This window comes from Saccopteryx leptura, chromosome 3 (assembly GCF_036850995.1).
Source record: "Saccopteryx leptura isolate mSacLep1 chromosome 3, mSacLep1_pri_phased_curated, whole genome shotgun sequence".
Taxonomy (NCBI): Eukaryota; Metazoa; Chordata; class Mammalia; order Chiroptera; family Emballonuridae; genus Saccopteryx; species Saccopteryx leptura.
This window is the reverse complement of record NC_089505.1, coordinates 167,879,217-167,898,977: the sequence shown is the minus strand read 5'-3', so window position 1 is coordinate 167,898,977 and position 19,761 is coordinate 167,879,217. Positions and strand designations below refer to the sequence as shown.

At 38.8% G+C, this 19,761-nt stretch overlaps 1 protein-coding gene across 1 annotated transcript in view; it reads left to right on the top strand.

Annotated features, from left to right (window-relative positions):
* The window catches only part of BRDT (bromodomain testis associated), a 66,873-nt gene that overhangs the window by 34,115 nt on the left and 12,997 nt on the right, over positions 1–19,761 (top strand). The window contains exons 12-14 of the mRNA XM_066372222.1: positions 9–70; positions 2,429–2,600; positions 16,521–16,618. Of these exons, the coding sequence (XP_066228319.1) occupies positions 9–70; positions 2,429–2,600; positions 16,521–16,618 (332 nt within the window). The remainder of the gene's footprint in view (positions 1–8; positions 71–2,428; positions 2,601–16,520; positions 16,619–19,761) is intronic.

The following is a 19,761-nucleotide window of genomic DNA, read 5'->3' as shown; positions in this document are numbered from 1 at the left end:
ATTTTCAGAAATGTTACCTAAATTTACTGAAGTGAAACAGAATGATTCTCCTCCTAAAGAGAAAGTAAAGGTAAGTTAATTCTTCATTTTTACCTTAGAATTTAAAAATTATGTGTGGCTCACTAATATTGTGGTAGCTTTCTTTAAAATTGTTTTTGATTTGATTTACATGAGGAGTATCACTCTCCTCAGCTTGTCAATTAAATGTTTCAAAGATTTATTTCTAAAGAATATTAAAGAAAGTATTTGGCTACATTCTTCTAATAGGATAGAAATAACTATTATATAAGTCAAACAGATAAGTAGAACAAATTATAGAATTTTCAGCTTAGTGTTGAGAGTTTGAATACAAAGGACAGCCTTGGTGTCCCCATGCATGCATAGCATGCACAGTAAAGTGGGATTTCTCCAAAAAAAAAAGAAAGAAAGAAAAGAAAGAGTAGGAAGGGAATGGTAGTTAGGTTTCTAAAGATGAAACTGACAATTACCAGCTATTTTAGCACATCTATATTTGCTTAGGTTATCATAAACTTTTCATCTTTAATACCCACCCCAAATACAGAATTACAAGTGTATGCCTTTATTAAATTATAAACTTGTGTAACAGCACCTAATTAGGTTAGGGGAATACAACATAAATCACACTGTCTTGAAGGATCTCTAAGTTGTGAGAAGAGATATAATCAGTTAAGAGGTTGTATGATTAGTGCTATAACCTATATTAATAATTTATTGAGAAAATGAAGGAATATATATAAATATATCTATAATATACATATACATTACCTGAAAAATGGAGTGCTTAAAATGGGTTTTAACTTACAAGGAAAGGGAAGAGATGGTTAGTATATTGACATATAGATCAGGAATTTATTTTGGGGGGAAATTTTTTTTTAAACAGAGCCTCAAAAGAAACAAAAGCACAGGTAGTATGTTCAGGAAAATTGGCAGCAGAGGGTGTTTGTAAGGGAGTATTTGCTTGGGAGATACAATAGGGTGTGGGCTTTGAACCTAGGTGAAGGATTAATATTTAGTTTGGTAGGCAAGAGTCAGCTCACAAAGGCTTTTGAGTAGGAAAAAGATGGGGGTGGCATATGTACTAGTGTAATAAAAAAAATTATGAACAAGCTTTGGAAGCCTTCTCAATTATTCCAGGAAGAGGAATAACAGAAAGGTAGAATGTTACCTTTATGATCTGTTTGTAGTCAAAAGTTTTTTCAATGTCACTGAGGAACACAATGCACATTTATAATAAAAGAGGGAACAACATATTTAGAACCATGAATAAATATATATAGTTGTGTGTTTCAGAAAAGGACTTTTTGCTGACTTAAACCTAAGTGTTGAACTTCAAGCTTTGGGCTTGGGTCTGTATTGTTGAGATAAACGTTCCTGTGGCATTAGTTTTATTTTTCAAGTTAGCATAGGTATTCAAACTCTTGTCTTATCTACCCACTACTTTAACCCCTTTATTAGAGGAGAAAGACTTCTTACTCATCTCTGTACTACTTACAACTCAAAGCTTAGCAGATAAGGTTCTGGGCTCTTTGGTATCATAACTTAGCATGCCACTGAATTAGATGTAATATTTTAGGTAAGTTGCTTTTATTATATCTACATCAAATTGTAAACTGTAAATGAAGAAAATAATTATATGAACTCATAGTACTATTGTGAGAATTAAAGAACTATTAAAGGGCTTAGCCTGGTGCCTTGCACATTGTAAGCATTAAATGAGTGATAACTATTATAATACAGCTTTTACTTAATATTTCAGTGAGTACTGAATCAAAATTTGGTGATAGTCTTATGGATCAACCATCATATGATTTTTTTTTTCTTTTTCTGAAGCTGGAAACGGGGAGAGACAGTCAGACAGACTCCCGCATGCGCCCGACCGGGATCCACCCGGCACGCCCACCAGGGGCGAGGCTCTGCCCACCAGGGGGCGATGCTCTGCCCCTCCGGGGCATTGCTCTGTTGTAACCAGAGCCACTCTAGCACCTGGGGCAGAGGCCAAGGAGCCATCCCCAGCGCCCGGGCCATCTTTGCTCCAATGGAGCCTTGGCTGCGGGAGGGGAAGAGAGAGACAGAGAGGAAGGAGGGGGGGTAGAGAAGCAAATGGGCGCTTCTCCTATGTGCCCTGGCCGGGAATCGAACCCGGGTCCCCCGCACGCCAGGCCGACGTTCTACTGCTGAGCCAACCGGCCAGGGCCCATCATATGATTTTAACTCATCTCTCCCTTTAGGTCTGTAATTCAGTAAAGGAAACGGGATAAAAGGATTTGTCTCTAGATTTAGTATAAAAGCCAAGTTGTTTTCAATAGATTAGTGTTAAATTATACTCTTTCCTCGTGTTTCTATATTCTTAGTTATATTTCTTGTGTGGTTAAAACTCTGAAAGTTAATTTTAACTTTGTCTTAACAGATACAATCTTCCATACAAAATATAATCTCTTGTTCTACAACCCTTGTTCATCAGACTACACATACAAGTGAAATACCACCAAATCACCACCAGTTAGCATTTAATCATCAAGAATTAGAACATAAACAGAGTGTGAAAAACATTTCACCTTTACAAATCCTGCTTTATTCAGGTAATAAATTAGCAAATAAGTGACTGCAAATGAGAAACTGACTTATAAATCTATATATGAAAATGCTATGGTCATATTAATTGTTATAGATCTGAGACACTGAAAATCTTAATTAGTAAATTCAGATTAGAAATAATCACTGAAACATGTTAGAAATTATTAGGGCCTGGTCTGGTTGGAGCAGTATTAGAGTATCGGCCCAGTGTGTGGAAGTCCTGGGTTTGATTCCCGGTCAGCACACAGGAGAAGTGACCATCTGCTTCTCCACTTCCCTTTTCCCTCCCATGGCCATGGCTTGAATGGTTCAAGCAAAGTTGGCCCTGGGCACTGAGGATGGCTCCATGGCCTCACCTCAAGTGCTAAAATAGCTTGGTTGCCAAGCAACAGAGCAGTGGTCCAGATGGGCAGAGATCATCTGTTTGGGGCATACTGGGTGGATCCTGCTTCACACCCAAAGGTACTCTTTATATTTGAATGAATATATACAGTGGTATGTATGCCATATTGAAAAACCTGTCTCTGTAAAGGTCTGCCTTTACAGAGTTCTCTCTACCAAGTTCTGAGCAGGCTTGGGAAATGTTGCTCTTAATATCCATTGACTACTATGCCTATATGGGTGGGAAAGGTAGGGTAGAATAAGGAAAAGATATTTAGAGATTTCATAGATAGAAACTGGGAGAGGTTGGCTTGAGTTTTTGACTCAGATATTTGAAAATGTTTGAAGGTTGGTCAGAAAGTATCAAGAGTAGGGATGTGTTTTCATTATAGTTCATAGAAGATGATAGGTATAGCTTTGAAGAGGAATAAAGAGGATGAAAAACAATGGAAAGAATGCAGTCAAGATGGGTTTTTTTTTTTTCTTTTTCAGAGACAGAGAGAAGGATAGATAGGGACAAACAGACAGGAACAGAGAGATAAGCGTCAATCATCAGTTTTTCGTTGTGACACCTTTGTTGTTCATTGATTGCTTTCTCATATGTGCCTTGACGCGGACCTTCAGCAGACCAAGTAACCCCTTGCTTGAGCCAGCAACCTTGGGTCCAAGCTGGTGAGCCTTGCTCAAACCAGATGAGCCCGCACTCAAGCTGGCGACCTCGGGGTCTCGAACCTGGGTCCTCTGCGTCCCAGTCCAACGCTCTATCCACTGCACCACCGCCTGGTCAGGCTCAAGGTGGTTTTAAAGAAAAGATACTATCTAGGAAAAAAGTTAGGCTTCAAATATCTAAGTCTTCAGTTGGAATCAGTTATTGTATTCAATTTGTTTATATATGATTGTAACCTAGTGAGTAAAGGGAAGGTTTGGATGATGTTGAAGTGGCTGGCTATTCTGTTGCACTTACCAGTCTTTCAGAACCAACTGTAAGTAGTATCATCATGCCCAAGAGAAACTGCAAATGCATATAAGTTATAAAATGTATATAGAATTTTACTTTTCTAGAGTTTAATCTTTTTTTTTGTTTGTTTTTGTGACAGAAACAGAGAGAGGGACAGACAGTCAGGAAGGGAGAGAGATGAGAAACATCAATTCTTTGTTGCAGCACCTTAGTTGTTCATCGATTGCTTTATCATATGTGCCTTGACTCGGGGGGCTACAGCAGACCGATTGACCCCTTCCTCAAGCCAGCGACCTTGGGCTCAAACTGGTGAGCCTTGCTCAAACCAGATGAGCCCGTGCTCAAGCTGGTGACCTCAGGGTTTCAAACCTGGGTCCTATGCATCCCAGCCCGATGTTCTATCCACTGCGCCTCCACCAGGTCAGGCTGGAGTTTGGATGGAAAGAAATTTTGGGTTAAACCTTTAACTTAAACAATGAAAGTAAAACAATTTTTTTACTGAAGTTTTCTTTTTTAAAAAATTTTATTTATTGATTTTAGATAGCAAGGAAGAGAGAGACAGAAGCATCAATCTGTTCCTGTATGTGCCCTAACCTGGGATAGAACCCGCAACCTTGCCATATTGGAATGATGCTCTAACCAACCAAGCTATCTGGCCAGGGCGTTTACTGAAGTTTCCTTACTGAAAAAAAAAACCTTGTCAAAATGTTAAAAGTAAAATATTTGACAAAATGAATTTTAAGTGTTATCAGTTTTTTTCCAAAACTTCTGCCATTATTTCTACATGAGCTAAAAGATGTCTAATATTTTTCCTTAAAATAAGTTGAGGTTTTTCATCAAAAGGGATTATTACTAATTTATCCTGATAATTTAACCTATCTCCAGCTTATAAAAATCTCTCTATTTTTATTAAGAATTTTTTATAAACCTGGTTATGCTGTCATATCAGTGTGGATTAGCATGGCCAATAAAATGATAAATCAAAGAGTTTGCCATCTAATAACAGAAATAAACAACTGGAATATAAACTAAAAACTAATGAGCCATAAGATAAGCAAAAATGAAATTTAAGGAGGTAGGAAGGCAGAATAACATGATCTCTTTGGCAGATGTGTATTTTACAGATTAACTATCATTTGAGCTAGATACTGGAGAAAAAAATAAGATACCTATTTATATCTAGGATTGGAAGGCATTTTGTGTGGTGGGAACAAAATGAATGAAGGTATTTAGGCAACCAATAATTTGATGTGATGAAAGCTTTGGTTGGATAAACAGAAGAAATACAGGAATAAGTTGGGAAATGTAAACTAGCTTCAGATCATAAAGAACCTTGATATCTAGAGACTATGGACATGATGGAAATGGTTATAGTCAGTGAATAGCCAATGAAGGGTTTTTTGAGCAAAAGAGTGTGCTCCAGGGTAATTAATCTGCCAATATTATATAGGTCAGTTGAGGAATGGGGCATAGAGACCAGAGAAGGAGACCAACTGGGCTGTTGCCATAGTAGGGGAAAGTGATGGAAGAAAACAAAATAGGAAAGTTGAAAGAACTTACAAGGGTAGAATGGACAGGTCAGCAAAAGATGAATATATGCTAAATTTTAATAACAGGAATATAGCTTTGGTGGCTCATAGGATACTGTTGTGGTGCAACCACAACAAACCGGAACCGGAGCCCCAAACTGATGCAATCAATTTGGGTTTTACTCATTGGCCAGTGGTCTGCCCACCGTGCCTCTCGCAATGGACAGCCACGAGCTGGAGGGAGGGAGAGAGTGGGAGGGGTATATATAGGCAAAGACCACAAGGTTACAGTTACTTCAGCACGTTTGTACAATATCTTTGCAAAAGCACACAAGCACACACTGTTCTAAGATAATAAACCCTTCCTGCAATATCTGCAGGGCTGATGCACAAGGAACGTATCCTGCCTTTGCTGGCAAGATTAGATTTGATGAGGCTTGAGAGAATTTTCTACTTTAGCTGTAGCTATAAGCTAAATTGGGTCAGGGGTCTTCCCTAGTATGGCTGGCACTCCATAACAGATACTAGCTGAATACTGGTCCAGGTTGATAAGCCTGAAATGCAGTTCAGTTGGGTGAGGAAAGATGAGTTTGTAGTGTCTTATTTTTTTTTATTAATTAATTAATTTATTTATTTTTTACAGAGTCAGAGAGAGGGATAGAAAGACAGGAACGGAGAGAGATGAGAAGCATCAGTCATCAGTTTGTTTTTTTTTTTTGTTTTTTTTTAATTTATTTTTTTAAATAATTTTTTATTAATGGTAATGGGATGACATTAATAAATCAGGGTACATATATTCAAAGAAAACATGTCTAGGTTACCTTGTCATTAAATTATGTTGCATACCCCTCGCCCAAAGTCAGATTGTCCTTCGCCACCCTCTATCTAGTTCTCTGTGCCCCTCCCCCTCCCCCTAACTCTCCCCCTGTCCTCCCTCCCCCCACCCCTGGTAACCACCACACACTTGTCCATGTCTCTTAGTCTCATTTTTATGTTCCACCAATGTATGGAATCATGTAGTTCTTGTTTTTTTCTGATTTACTTATTTCACTCCTTATAATGTTATCAAGATCCCACCATTTTGCTGTAAATGATCTGATGTCATCATTTCTTATGGCTGAGTAGTATTCCATAGTGTATATGTGCCACATCTTCTTTATCCAGTCTTCTATTGAAGGGCTTTTTGGTTGTTTCCATGTCTTGGCCACTGTGAACAGTGCTGCAATGAACATGGGGCTACATGTGTCTTCACGTATCAATGTTTCTGAGGTTTTGGGGTATAAACCCAGTAGAGGGATTGCTGGGTCATAAGGTAGTTCTATTTGCAGTTTTTTGAGGAACCACCATACTTTCCTCCATAATGGTTGTACTACTTTACAGTCCCACCAACAGTGAATGAGGGTTCCTTTTTCTCCACAGCCTCTCCAACATTTGCTATTACCCGTCTTGTTGATAATAGCTAATCTAACAGGGGTGAGGTGGTATCTCATTGTAGTTTTGATTTGCATTTCCCTAATAACTAATGAAGCTGAGCATCTTTTCATATATCTGTTGGCCATTTGTATCTCTTCCTGGGAGAAGTGTCTATTCATGTCCTCTTCCCATTTTTTTATTGGATTGTTTGTTTGTTTGTTGTTGAGTTTTATGAGTTCTTTGTAAATTTTGGAAATTAGGCCCTTATCTGAGCTGTTGTTTGAAAATATCATTTCCCATTTAGTTGGCTGTCTGTTTATTTTTATATCAGTTTCTCTTGCTGAGCAAAAACTTTTTATTCTGATGTAGTCCCATTCATTTATCTTTGCCTTCACTTCTCTTGCCATTGGAGTCAAGTTCATAAAATGTTCTTTAAAACCCAGGTCCATGAGTTTAGTACCTATGTCTTCTTCTATGTACTTTATTGTTTCAGGTCTTATATTTAGGTCTTTGATCCATTTTGAATTAATTTTAGTACACGGGGACAGGCTGTAGTCGAGTTTCATTCTTTTGCATGTGGCTTTCCAGTTTTCCCAACACCATTTGTTGAAGAGGCTTTCTTTTCTCCATTGTGTGTTGTTGGCCCCTTTATCAAAGATTATTTGACCATATATATGTGGTTTTATTTCTGGGCTTTCTATTCTGTTCCATTGGTCTGAGTGTCTATTTTTCTGCCAATACCATGCTGTTTTGATTATCGTGGCCCTATAATATAGTTTAAAGTCAGGTATTGTAATGCCCCCAGCTTCATTCTTTTTCCTTAGGATTGTTTTGGCTATTCGGGTTTTTTTATAGTTCCATATAAATCTGATGATTTTTTGTTCCATTTCTTTAAAAAATCTCATAGGGATTTTGATGGGAATTGCATTAAATTTGTATATTGCTTTGGGTAATATGGCCATTTTGATTATATTTATTCTTCCTATCCAAGAACAAGGAATATTTTTCCATCTCATTGTATCTTTTTCGATTTCCCTTAACAATGCTTTGTAATTTTCATTATATAGGTCCTTTACATTCTTTGTTCTGTTTATTCCTAGGTATTTTATTTTTTTTGTTGCAATCGTGAAGGGGATTATTTTTTTGAGTTCGTTTTCTAATATTTCATTGTTGGCATAGAGAAAGGCTATGGACTTCTGTATGTTAATTTTGTATCCTGCGACCTTACTGTATTGGTTTATTGTTTCTAATAATCTTTTTGTGGAGTCCTTCGGGTTTTCAATGTATAGGATCATATCATCAGCAAAAAGTGATACCTTTACTTCTTCTTTTCCAATATAGATGCCTTTTATTTCTTTGTCTTGTCTGATTGCTCTGGCCAGAACTTCTAGCACCACGTTAAATAAGAGTGGAGAGAGTGGACAACCCTGTCTTGTTCCTGATTTAAGGTAGAAAGTCCTCAGTTTTATGCCGTTTAAAATGATGTTGGCTGATGGTTTATCATATATGGCCTTTATCATGTTGAGATATTTTCCTTCTATACCCATTTTGTTGAGAGTCTTAAACATAAAATTGTGTTGTATTTTATCAAAAGCCTTTTCTGCATCTATTGATAAGATCATGTGGTTTTTGTTCTTTGTTTTGTTGATATGGTGTATTACGTTAACCGTTTTGCGTATGTTGAACCATCCTTGAGATTCTGGGATGAATCCCACTTGATCATGATGTATTATTTTTTTAATATGTTGTTGTATTCGGTTTGCCAGTATTTTGTTTAGAATTTTAGCATCTGTATTCATTAGAGATATTGGTCTGTAGTTTTCTTTCTTTGTGCCATCCTTGCCAGGTTTTGGTATGAGGGTTATGTTGGCCTCATAAAATGTGTTTGGAAGTATTGCTTCTTCTTCAATTTTTTGGAAGACTTTGAGTAGAATAGGAACCAAGTCTTCTTTGAATGTTTGATAGAATTCACTAGTATAACCGTCTGGGCCTGGACTTTTATTTTTGGGGAGGTTTTTAATAGTTTTTTCTATTTCCTCCCTGCTGATTGGTCTGTTTAGGCTTTCTGCTTCTTCATGACTCAGTCTAGGAAGGTTGTATTGTTCTAGGAATTTATCCATTTCTTCTAGATTGTTGTATTTGGTGGCATATAATTTTTCATAGTATTCTACAATAATTCTTTGTATATCTATGATGTCTGTGGTGATCTCTCCTCTTTCATTTTGGATTTTATTTATTTGAGTCCTGTGCCTTTTTTCCTTGGTGAGTCTTGCCAAGGGTTTGTCAATTTTGTTGATCTTTTCAAAGAACCAGCTCCTTGTTTTATTGATTTTTTCTATAGTTTTTCTGTTCTCTATTTCATTTATTTCTGCTCTGATTTTTATTATCTCCTTTCTTCGGCTGGTTTTGGGTTGTCTTTGTTCTTCTTTTTCTAGTTCCTTAAGGTGTGAAGTTAAGTGGTTTACTTCGGCTCTCTCTTGTTTGTTCATATAGGCCTGAAGTGATATGAACTTTCCTCTTATTACTGCTTTTGCTGCATCCCAGAGATTCTGATATGTCGTATTTTCATTTTCATTTGTCTGTATGTATCTTTTGATCTCTGCGCTTATTTCTTCTTTGACCCATTCATTTTTTAGAAGTATGTTGTTTAGTTTCCACATTTTTGTGGGGTTTTCCCCCTCTTTTTTGCAGTTGAATTCTAGTTTCAAGGCTTTATGATCAGAAAATATGCTTGGTACAATTTCAATTTTTCTAAATTTGCTGATATTGTCTTTGTGGCCCAACATATGGTCAATTCTTGAGAATGTTCCATGTACACTAGAGAAAAATGTATACTCTGTCGCTTTGGGATGAAGTGTCCTGTAGATGTCTATCATATCCAGGTGTTCTAGTATTTCGTTTAAGGCCACTATCTCTTTATTGATTCTCTGTTTGGATGACCGATCTAGAGCCGTCAGCGGAGTATTGAGGTCTCCAAGTATGATTGTATTTTTGTTAGTTTTTGTTTTAAGGTCAATAAGTAGCTGTCTTATATATTTTGGTGCTCCTTGGTTTGGTGCATATATATTAAGGATTGTTATGTCTTCTTGATTCAGTGTCCCCTTAATCATTATGAAGTGACCATTTTTGTCTCTGAGTACTTTTTCTGTCTTGTAGTCAGCATTATCAGATATGAGTATTGCTACACCTGCTCTTTTTTGGGTGTTGTTTGCTTGGAGTATTGTTTTCCAGCCTTTCACTTTGAATTTGTTTTTATCCTTGTTGCTTAGATGTGTTTCTTGTAGGCAGCATATAGTTGGATTTTCTTTTTTAATCCATTCTGCTACTCTGTGTCTTTTTATTGGTAAGTTTAATCCATTTACATTTAGTGTAATTATTGACACTTGTGAGTTCCCTACTGCCATTTTATAAATTGCTTTCTGTTAGTTTTGTATCTAGTTTGATTTTTCTCTTTTGTTTTTCTATCATTTGTTTCTGTTTGTTTGTGTTCCATACTTCTTTCCTCTGTTGCTACCTTTTTTAAGTCATGTGTTTTTGTGGTGGTTTTTTCTAGGGTGGTTACCATTAAGTAATGAAAAGGGTACCTACCATATTCATTGTAGTACCCTATCTTATAAGTATTTCTGCACTTCATCGTCCTTTGCTACTGTTAATCTCCATTCTCTCCCCCCTTTTTTTTTCCTTTGTTGTCACAGTTTAAGTTTGGTTTTATTGTGTTCTTGGTGGAGCTGTTACTTGTGGTGTTGTTTTCTTTTGTTCTTTGAATCTGGTTGGAAAACCCCCTTTAGTATTTCCTGGAGTGGGGGCTTTCTCGTGATAAATTCTCTCATCTTTTCTGTATTTGTGAATGTTTTTATATCTCCTTCATACTTGAAGGATAGCTTTGATGGGTATAGTATTCTTGGCTGAAAGTTCCTCTCTTTCAGGGCTTTAAATATTGGGGTCCACTCTCTTCTAGCTTGTAGAGTTTCTGCTGAGAAATCTGATGATAATCTAATAGGCCTTCCTTTATATGTTGTACTCTTCTTTTCCCTGGCTGCCTTGAGAATTTTTTCTTTGTCATTGGTTTGTGTCATCTTTATTATGATGTGCTTTGGAGTGGGTTTGTTGGGGTTAAGAAAACTCGGTGTTCTGTTTGCTTCTTGAATTTGAGGCTTTAGTTCTTTCCACAGGCTTGGGAAGTTCTCGTCTATTATTTGTTTGAGTATATTCTCCATTCCATTTTCTTTCTCTTCTCCCTCTGATATACCTATTATTCTTATGTTATTCTTTCTGATGGAGTCAGATAATTCCTGTAGGGCTTTCTCGTTTTTTATTATTTTTGAGTCTCTTTCTTCTTCTCTCTGTTGTGCCTCAAGTTGTTTGTCTTCTATTTCACTAACCCTATCTTCAATCTGGGTTGTTCTGCTAGCTAAGCTTGTTACCTCGTTTTTCAGCTCGTGAATTGAGTTTTTCATTTCTGTTTGATTTGTTTTTATAGTTTCAATTTCCTTGGTAATATATTCTTTGTGTTCATTGAGTTGTTTTCTGATCTCCCTATATTGCCTTTCTGTGTTTTCTTGTATATCTCTGAGTATTTTTAAGATTTCTATTTTAAATTCTCTGTCATTTAGCTCCAAGGCTTCCAATATGTTAAGTCTTTTCTCCATAGATTTTTCCACATCTATTTGTGTTACCTCTCTTTCTTTTGTATCCATAATATTCGATTTCCTCTTTCTTATTGGCATCTGAGGGTGGTCTTGTTGATAGCACTAATTAGAATTAATAAAGAGTAAAAAGTAAAAAAAAAAAAAAAACAAAAAAAAAAAACAAAGGGTAAAACACCCCACACAAAAAAGCAGTAATAATTTATTATTTCCCCCTTTTTTTTCTTTCTTCTCCTTCCCTCCTCTCCCCTCCTCAGGGAAATATCATGCATATAATGGAGGGCCTGGTTTGTGGTGAAGAGTTCAAGGGGCAAAAAAAAAAAAGGGGAGTAGGGACCTACTAAATGCAAAAAAAAAAAAAAAGGAAGAAAATCTTAGACAAGCATAAGTTGATCTGCCTGCGGGTGATGGTCAACTAAGAGATATAATGAGAGGGATAAGAGGGAACCAGAAAAAAGGACAAAAAAAGGAATAATGAAGAAAAAAATAAAAATAATAAGTAAAAATATGTTGTATTAAGTGGAGCAAAGACCAAATACAATGGAGACCTTGGGTTGGGAGGACCCAAAATGCCACAAAAATAAACTAACAAGAAAAAAACAAAAACAAAAGCGAAAAAGAAAAATAAAGCCAAAAAAAACCTTGAGTCCCAAATTAACTAATTTGTTCGTGATTGAGGATTAAATGGGAGGAAAGTAAAACGAGAAAAGAAAAAACGAATAGAAAGGAAAAAATAAGAAAAAGAGAAAAACGAAGGAAGAAATAAAAAAGGAAGAGAAAAAAAAACAAAATAAAGCAAAAAGCAAACAAACAAACAAACAAAAAAACAAAAGAGGAGAGAGTGAGAGTTAAGTGTCCTGGAGTATAACCCCAAAGGAGGGCGAGGATGAAGAAGAGAAATAAAATGTAACACTTATGGGTAGTGTAGTTCAAGAAAAGGGAAGCATAAGATGGGCAGAGAATAGAAGGACCGAGGTGGAGGAAATAAAGGCAATAAGATAGAAGAAACAAACAACAACAACAACAACAACAACAAAAAATTAGTGGAACAAGTTGTAAAGTCTGTGGATTTTTCTTGATTTTGAGATGTTAACTTCTTCCTTTTTCTTTTCTCTCCCTCTTCCTGGTCGGTGACTCTGTACCCCAGGCTCTGCCCCTGTGTCACATTTAGGTAGGGATTTGCAGTTGATGGGATTCTATGGCAATGTCATATAATTGGCTTTAGTCTTGCTGGTAGTCAAGGCTTGTTAGCGTTTGCAGGGTCCAACGATGAGAGAGTTTGCTTTCGTGGATTCTCTCTCCTAGTCCCCCCTTCCTGAATTAGCAGCCTGGTGATCCAGCTATAAGGCTGCCACTGCTTCTGCCTGGGGAGTAAGAGGCTCAAAGAGCTGGGAAATCCCCACTCTATCCCCAGTCAGTGCAAGGCTTTGGGAAGGGCTCTGACAGTCAGGGCCTCCAGTGTAATCAGGCGGGGGTAGGAGTCAATTGTTGTCAAGGTGACTGTTCAGCGCCTAGCATTCAGTTGGACCTCTCAACCCAGGCTTTCCACACTTTGTAGCCTGTTTTGGCTGGTAAGAAGAGGCACTAGTCTCTGCTTGCGACTAGTGTGGTATAGATCTTATTATCTGCCAAGTCCTTCTTGTTAGCGTTTATCCCTGAATATGGAGGCTCTATCAATCAGAAGTTGCCCCCGCCCCTTTAGCGAGAGGCACTAAAAAATATCACGCCTCTTGTCTTGGGTCGGTGAACTGAGAGAGATCTTATCAATTAGAACCGAGGGTGCGCAGATTTCACGGGTTAAGTTAATTTTAGTAATTGGGTCACAGCTGTGCTCCCGAAGGTATTTCAGGCTGCCTGCGTGCGCCCCTCCCCCAACGCTTGATTGTTAGCTTGAATGGCTGGGTGAGGTGCCCCGCCCGCGGAGAGAATCTCCCAAGTAGGGAATACCGCCCTGGGGCCTCTCCCGCTCCCGTGCGCGGGCTGCTGGGAACGTTAGCGGTGCTCGGTCTGCAATGCTCGGTCTGCAACCAGACCGGGTGCGCACCAGCGGCTGCTCGCCGCTCCGGAGTGTGGGCAGTGCTCGCTCTGCAACTGACCCGGGCGCTGCTCGCGGCAGCGGCTGGCGGCGGCGGCTGGCGGCGGTGGCTGGCAGCTGGCGGCGGCTGCTCGCGGCTCCCGAGTGCGGGATGACTTACCACAGGCGCACTTCCTCGCGGCTTGAATGAACGTCCCTGCGGTAGCTTCCTCCACACCCTCGTCTCTCAGATTCAAGTGATAACAGTCCTTTTGCTTTCAGTTTGTGTGGAACTCCGTAATGCTCCGAAGATAAATTTTCCTGTTTCTAGTTGATAAATTTGTTGTGATTTTGGGGAGATCTGTCGGATGCGCTGCTCATGGCGCCATTTCCGTGACGTCACTCCAGTCATCAGTTTTTCATTGTGACACCTTAGTTCATTGATTGCTTCTCATATGTGCCTTGACTGGGGAACTACAGCAGACCAAGTGACCCCTTGCTTGAGCCAGCAACCCTGGGTCCAAGCTGTGAGCCTTGCTCAAACCAGATGAGCCCGTGCTCAAGCTGGCGACCTCAGGGTCTCGAACCTGTGTTCTCCGCATCCCAGTCCGATGCTCTATCCACTGCGCCGCCACCTGGTCAGGAGAGTTTGTAGTGTTTTAAGGTAACAGAGGGTCATCCAGATAAGAATGTTTCAGAGAGTTGGACCCTTGACAGACTTCCTAGGCTTCTTTGACACTATTCCCTTGACCATCCCACTTCTTTTTAAAAAAAAATATTTAATTTATTGATTTTAGAGATACGAGAGAGAAAGAGCAGATGGGAGGAGACAGAAGCATCAACTAGTAGTAATTGCTTCTCATATGTGCCTTGACTGGGCAAGCCCAGGGTTTTGAACTGGTGGCCTCAGCATTCTAGGTCAATGCTTTATCCACTGTGCCACCACAGGTCAGGCAACCATCCCACTTCTGAGTACACCTTACAGATAACTCTATCTGCTACCTTTAAATGTTGATAATATTCCTTACGTCTCTTTTTATTTTACTGCAGGGCTTTTCAACTCTACCAAACATCTCTTATTAAACATAACATAAACATGTCAAACAGCATTTCAAAACTTAATTTCACATTTTTAATTCTCACATTTAAATCTTTCCTCTTTAATTATTGATAATGGTACTGTGCCACCACTTACTAACTTAGAGTTAACAAATTGAGAGTCATTTACAATTTATTTGACATGTATACTGTTTCTACTTCTTTTTTTTTTTTTTTGTATTTTTCTTTTTTTTTTTTTTTTTGTATTTTTCTGAAGCTGGAAACAGGGAGAGACAGTCAGACAGACTCCCGCATGCGCCCGACCGGGATCCACCCAGCACGCCCACCATGGGGCGACCGCTCTGCCCACCAGGGGGCGATGCTCTGCCCATCCTGGGCGTCGCCATGTTGCGACCAGAGCCACTCTAGCGCCTGAGGCAGTGGCCACAGAGCCATCCCCAGCGCCCGGACCATCCTTGCTCCAATGGAGCCTTGGATGCGGGAGGGGAAGAGAGAGACAGAGAGGAAGGCGCGGCGGAGGGGTGGAGAAGCAAATGGGCGCTTCTCCTGTGTACCCTGGCCGGGAATCGAACCCGGGTCCTCTGCACGCTAGGCCAACGCTCTACCGCTGAGCCAACCGGCCAGGGCCTCTACTTCTTAAATAGTATCTCGCTCCAAGCAGAGAAGGGATGTAGTACTATACTTATAGCTTTTCCTCCTATTTTTCCATTCCTTGTTTTACTGAGAAAACTTAGGTACACTGGGCCATATAGAGACGTATTTAAACTTTATTCCTTCATTCATACATACATCCTTAGTGTTTTGTCTCACCCTCCCACGCTCACCTCTGTCCCTTAATGTTCCTCAGCTCAAAGTGGCTTAAACAATAAAGAATTTTTTTAAACATACATAGCCAGTAGTCTAAATGAAGGTCAGTTGTTTGGGCATGGTTTAACCAAGGCTCAAGCTTTCTGTAGTTATTTTTACCCATAATAAATGAAATATTTTTATGAAAGTTTTTTTTTTTTTCATTTTTCTGAAGCTGGAAATGGGGAGGCAGTCAGACTCCGGCATGCGCATGACCGGGATCCACCCGGCATGTCCACCAGGGGGCGATGTTCTGCCCCTCTGGGGAGTCGCTCTGTTGCATCCAGAGCCATTCTAGCACCTGAGGCAGAGGCCACAGAGCCATCCCCAGTGCCCGGGCCATCTTTGCTCCAATGGAGCCTCGGCTGCGGGAGGGGAAGAGAGAGACAGAGAGGAAAGTGCGGCGGAGGGGTGGAGAAGCAGATGGGCGCCTCTCCTGTTGAAAGTTTAACAGTTAACAGGATTGCATAGTTTGTTCTCTTCAGAGTCAAGCCAATCTTGTGCATTTCTTACTTTCATCCCCTCACTAGCTATTACAGGTGTCGGGTGTCTTATTCCTTCCATTTTTTGTGGGGCTTTTTGTTCTCAGTTTGGCCACCAGGATGCATCTTTCCTTGGAAGCCCTACATTGGCTTAGGCCTTGTTTTTCCTAAATGATTCACTGGTATGGGGGTAGGATTACCAGGACTGGCTTGGCCTCATGGAGATCCAACTGTGGAGCTGAGGTCACTCTACACACTGGAGGGCTGCTGCACTGTTGACACAGATAAAATAGATTTTGGTGGATGAGCAACAATGTTAACTATACTTTATGTTGGACAAAAAAAAAAAAAAAAAAGAGAGAGAGAGAGAAAAAAAAAGAAACAGAAATAGAGGAGGTAAATTTCAAGTGAAAAATGTTTATTTTGCAGTATAATGATTCCCAGCTGGAATACTCCAAAGTAGAGAAGCATCGAAAAAATTAGTCATTTAGTTTTTTTTTTCATAGTTTCTGACTGGGGGGGGGGGGGGGGAGTGTCAAATTCTGGACAAGGAAGATGAAATATCTTGATTATACCATTCTAAAAATGTGCACCTAGGTGATTCTGAAAAACGCTTGAATGGCCTAACAGTGATGCATCAGTCTGATGACAACTCAATGGAGTTAGAATCTGAATGTCAAGTTCCTGTGCAGAAGGTAAGAATAATGTTATTTTTTTCTCACAAATATTGAAAGGATTTAAATTTTAATATGGAAGTAGCACAAGAACTATTTTAAGTCCTAACTAACTTGAGTGAGATTTTGGATCTCTAAACCTAATTTCTGCCCATTTATTTTTTAAAAATTGTTACCTTTGAGCAACAACACTCCTTCCCCACTCTGAGTTCTCGTGATTGTATTTAACTGAAAAATTTATAATGCTGCGGTTTGCCATATATCCTGCTTTTAAAGCATGCTATAAAACTATCTTAGAATCTGTTGTGGGGGATTTCCTGAGTCTTTTGTGCACTTATACTCAAACCACATACTGATCATTCTTTCAATAAATATTCTAGATGTTTGGGGCCCATTAGCTACATCAAGTACTATTCTAGGCATTTGAGTCTAAGTCTCCAAACTGCCTGAAGGGGATCTGTACACACCTCTCTCTTTCCTGCCCTCCTTCCCTTCCTTTTGTATTGCAGGCACTTCAGGGAACAGATCTTAATGTTTTGGGCACACTTAGGACTATCTAACATTTCCCTGGGAGGAACATGCTGCTTTAGAATTTGTGTTTTCTTAATATATTTTATTTTCTTACATAATGCTCTGCTAATAATTATCAAAGATTAACTGTTCAATTTGGGTATATTGTTATTGATAAGAAGCATTTTTAAAGTGCCTTTTCTAATATCTGGCATTAATTTAATTAATTATTTTTTAATAACAGAAGTGTCATCCATCCTCTTTAAGATGGAAAGAATAGTGTCACCAAGTTGAAATTAAATATTTAATTAATATTTAATATACTATAATCTTTGTTTCTAATTTAACAAAACTTTATAATTTTGACTGATCCAAAGTAAAGTTGAAAACAATAAGAAATTTCCAAAAGGTCAAAGATATTATAGCAAAAACAGGCAGCAAAATAAATATATGTCATACCATAAAAGTTTGTGCTATACAGAAAAGTAGACATAAGTCTACTCTCTTTTTACTTCCAATGCCTGGCACATAGTAGGAACTCAAATGTTGAAGCGAAAGTTTAAGGAGAAATGGGATTGTGAAAATTGTTTTCTTCAAAACAAACTGTTTTCATCTTAACATTATCCCTCACCCTCGCTCCCTCACTATCAGCAGTACAGTTACTTTTTTAAAAGAGGGGCTCCAGAATTTTGGTGTTAGAAGGGATCTTTGAGAATTAGCCTTTATGAATAAACCAGTCCAGATGGTTCAAGCATCTTGCCCAAATAAGGGCTGGAATTAAAACAAAACATTTCAACAAACTTTCAACGTCTTATCTTTTTACTCAGAAGTCCTAGCTTTGCCATTCTTTGATTTACTTCTCTTATTTACATCTGCTTTAAGAAAAGGTATCTTTTTTTCCCCAAGGCTAACTTATCTATTTAACAGATCTATTGTGGAGCTCTCCTGCCCTCTCAGTGTTGTGTCTAGCTATTATTTCTTTTTGTCTTGTTTTCTCACTACTTGTTTGCATATTAAATCAGGGTTTCTCAAAGATAGCACTATTGACCTTTAGGGCTGGAAAAGTCTTTGTTGGGGGTAGGCCTATGCGTTGCAAGATGGTTAACAGGAACCCTCGACCCCCCTTTCCCCACCCCTATATGACAACCAAAAATAGTTACTGACATTGCCAGATGTCTTCCCTGGGTAGAGGGCAATCACACTCAGTTGAGAACCAATGCCTTAATTTGACCTAGCATCTAGCCACTCTCCTGTCCTTATAATTTGCTCTGTTAGTGAACAGTGACCTCTAGCAGTTAGTAGAACTGCTGCCTCCCTCTTAAAGCTTTGACAGGATGAGAAACTGGGGTCTCCCACTCCTCTCTCTGCTTGAACATCCACTATGGGGATTTTAGTTATAGTCTCAAATTTATAGCTCCAGACCTTGCCTCCTGTAAGTTTTCCTATTTTTTATGATTCTCAGTCTCCTTCAGCCAAGGAGTGGCTAAATTCTTGGGTTTTACTTCCAAGAAGTCTCCTTTTCCATCTGCACCTCATAAGCCAAGCCTTACTGCCTTTAGTCTGAGCTCTTTAACATTCATAACTTTTTATCTAACTTGAAACCTTCCTTGTTCTAAATCTAATCCGTTTCACTTTAACATTCTTACATTGTTCTTCATGGCTGGCTCTGGTCCTATCACTCTTCATTTTAGTTGTTCACTGATTGCTTGTCATTATGTGCCTTGACTGGGCAAGCCCAGGGCTTTGAACCAGTGATCTCAGCATTCCAGGTCACCACTCTGTCCACTGCACCACCACAGGCCAGGCATATTACTCCTCTATATAAAACCCTTAGTGGTTTCCAACTTTGACTCCAGAGTGAAGTTAAACACCATTACATTGAAACCTCAGTCTAGCTTTTCAGTCTTAACTATATTTCTTGTAATTAATTGAAAATAAACTACTCATTTCTTCCCAGCCCCACCTAATAATGCATTTACAGTAATTATGCTCTTTCCTCAGTAAGGAATGTTCTCCATCCTCATCCTTGCTTATCAACAGTCTTCTTATTCTTCTCTGTGATACCTGAAAAACTTCCCTGTACTACAAATCCACATGTGAACTTCTCTGTTTTAGGATTTGCCAACATTTCATTGCAATTAAACACATTTCTGGTGCAAAGTCTGAGGCCAAGGTTTCATCCTCCCTTTATTTTCTGTTAAATATACTACCAAGTATTAACTGTTCTATTTCAAATCTCTACCTGAAGGTGAGAGTCTTTAACTGACTTGAATAGTCAGATGAACTCTGGGACAAGTATTTAGCCCATTCCATGAGTAGGAACAAAAACAGATTTTATTGACAACATATAGAAGTCTTTATGAGCAAAACTGGGTGACTACTGGTAAAGGTCCTTGTGTGTGTGGCAGAGGTGAGGGAGGGATGCTTTGACTCCTTTTATTACTATAGGACAAAAATTAAAGCCCTGTGGCTATATCTAGTCATAAATTTTCTTTTGCCTTTCCTGGGACCCTTGACCAGCTTCTTCCTAATATTTCATGGACATACAGGGTGAGGCAAAAGTAGGTTTACAGTTATGAGTATGCAAAACAAGAGTCTATTCTTGTATTATTATTTAGTGTGTTAATTTTCATATGAACAACTGTATGCCTACT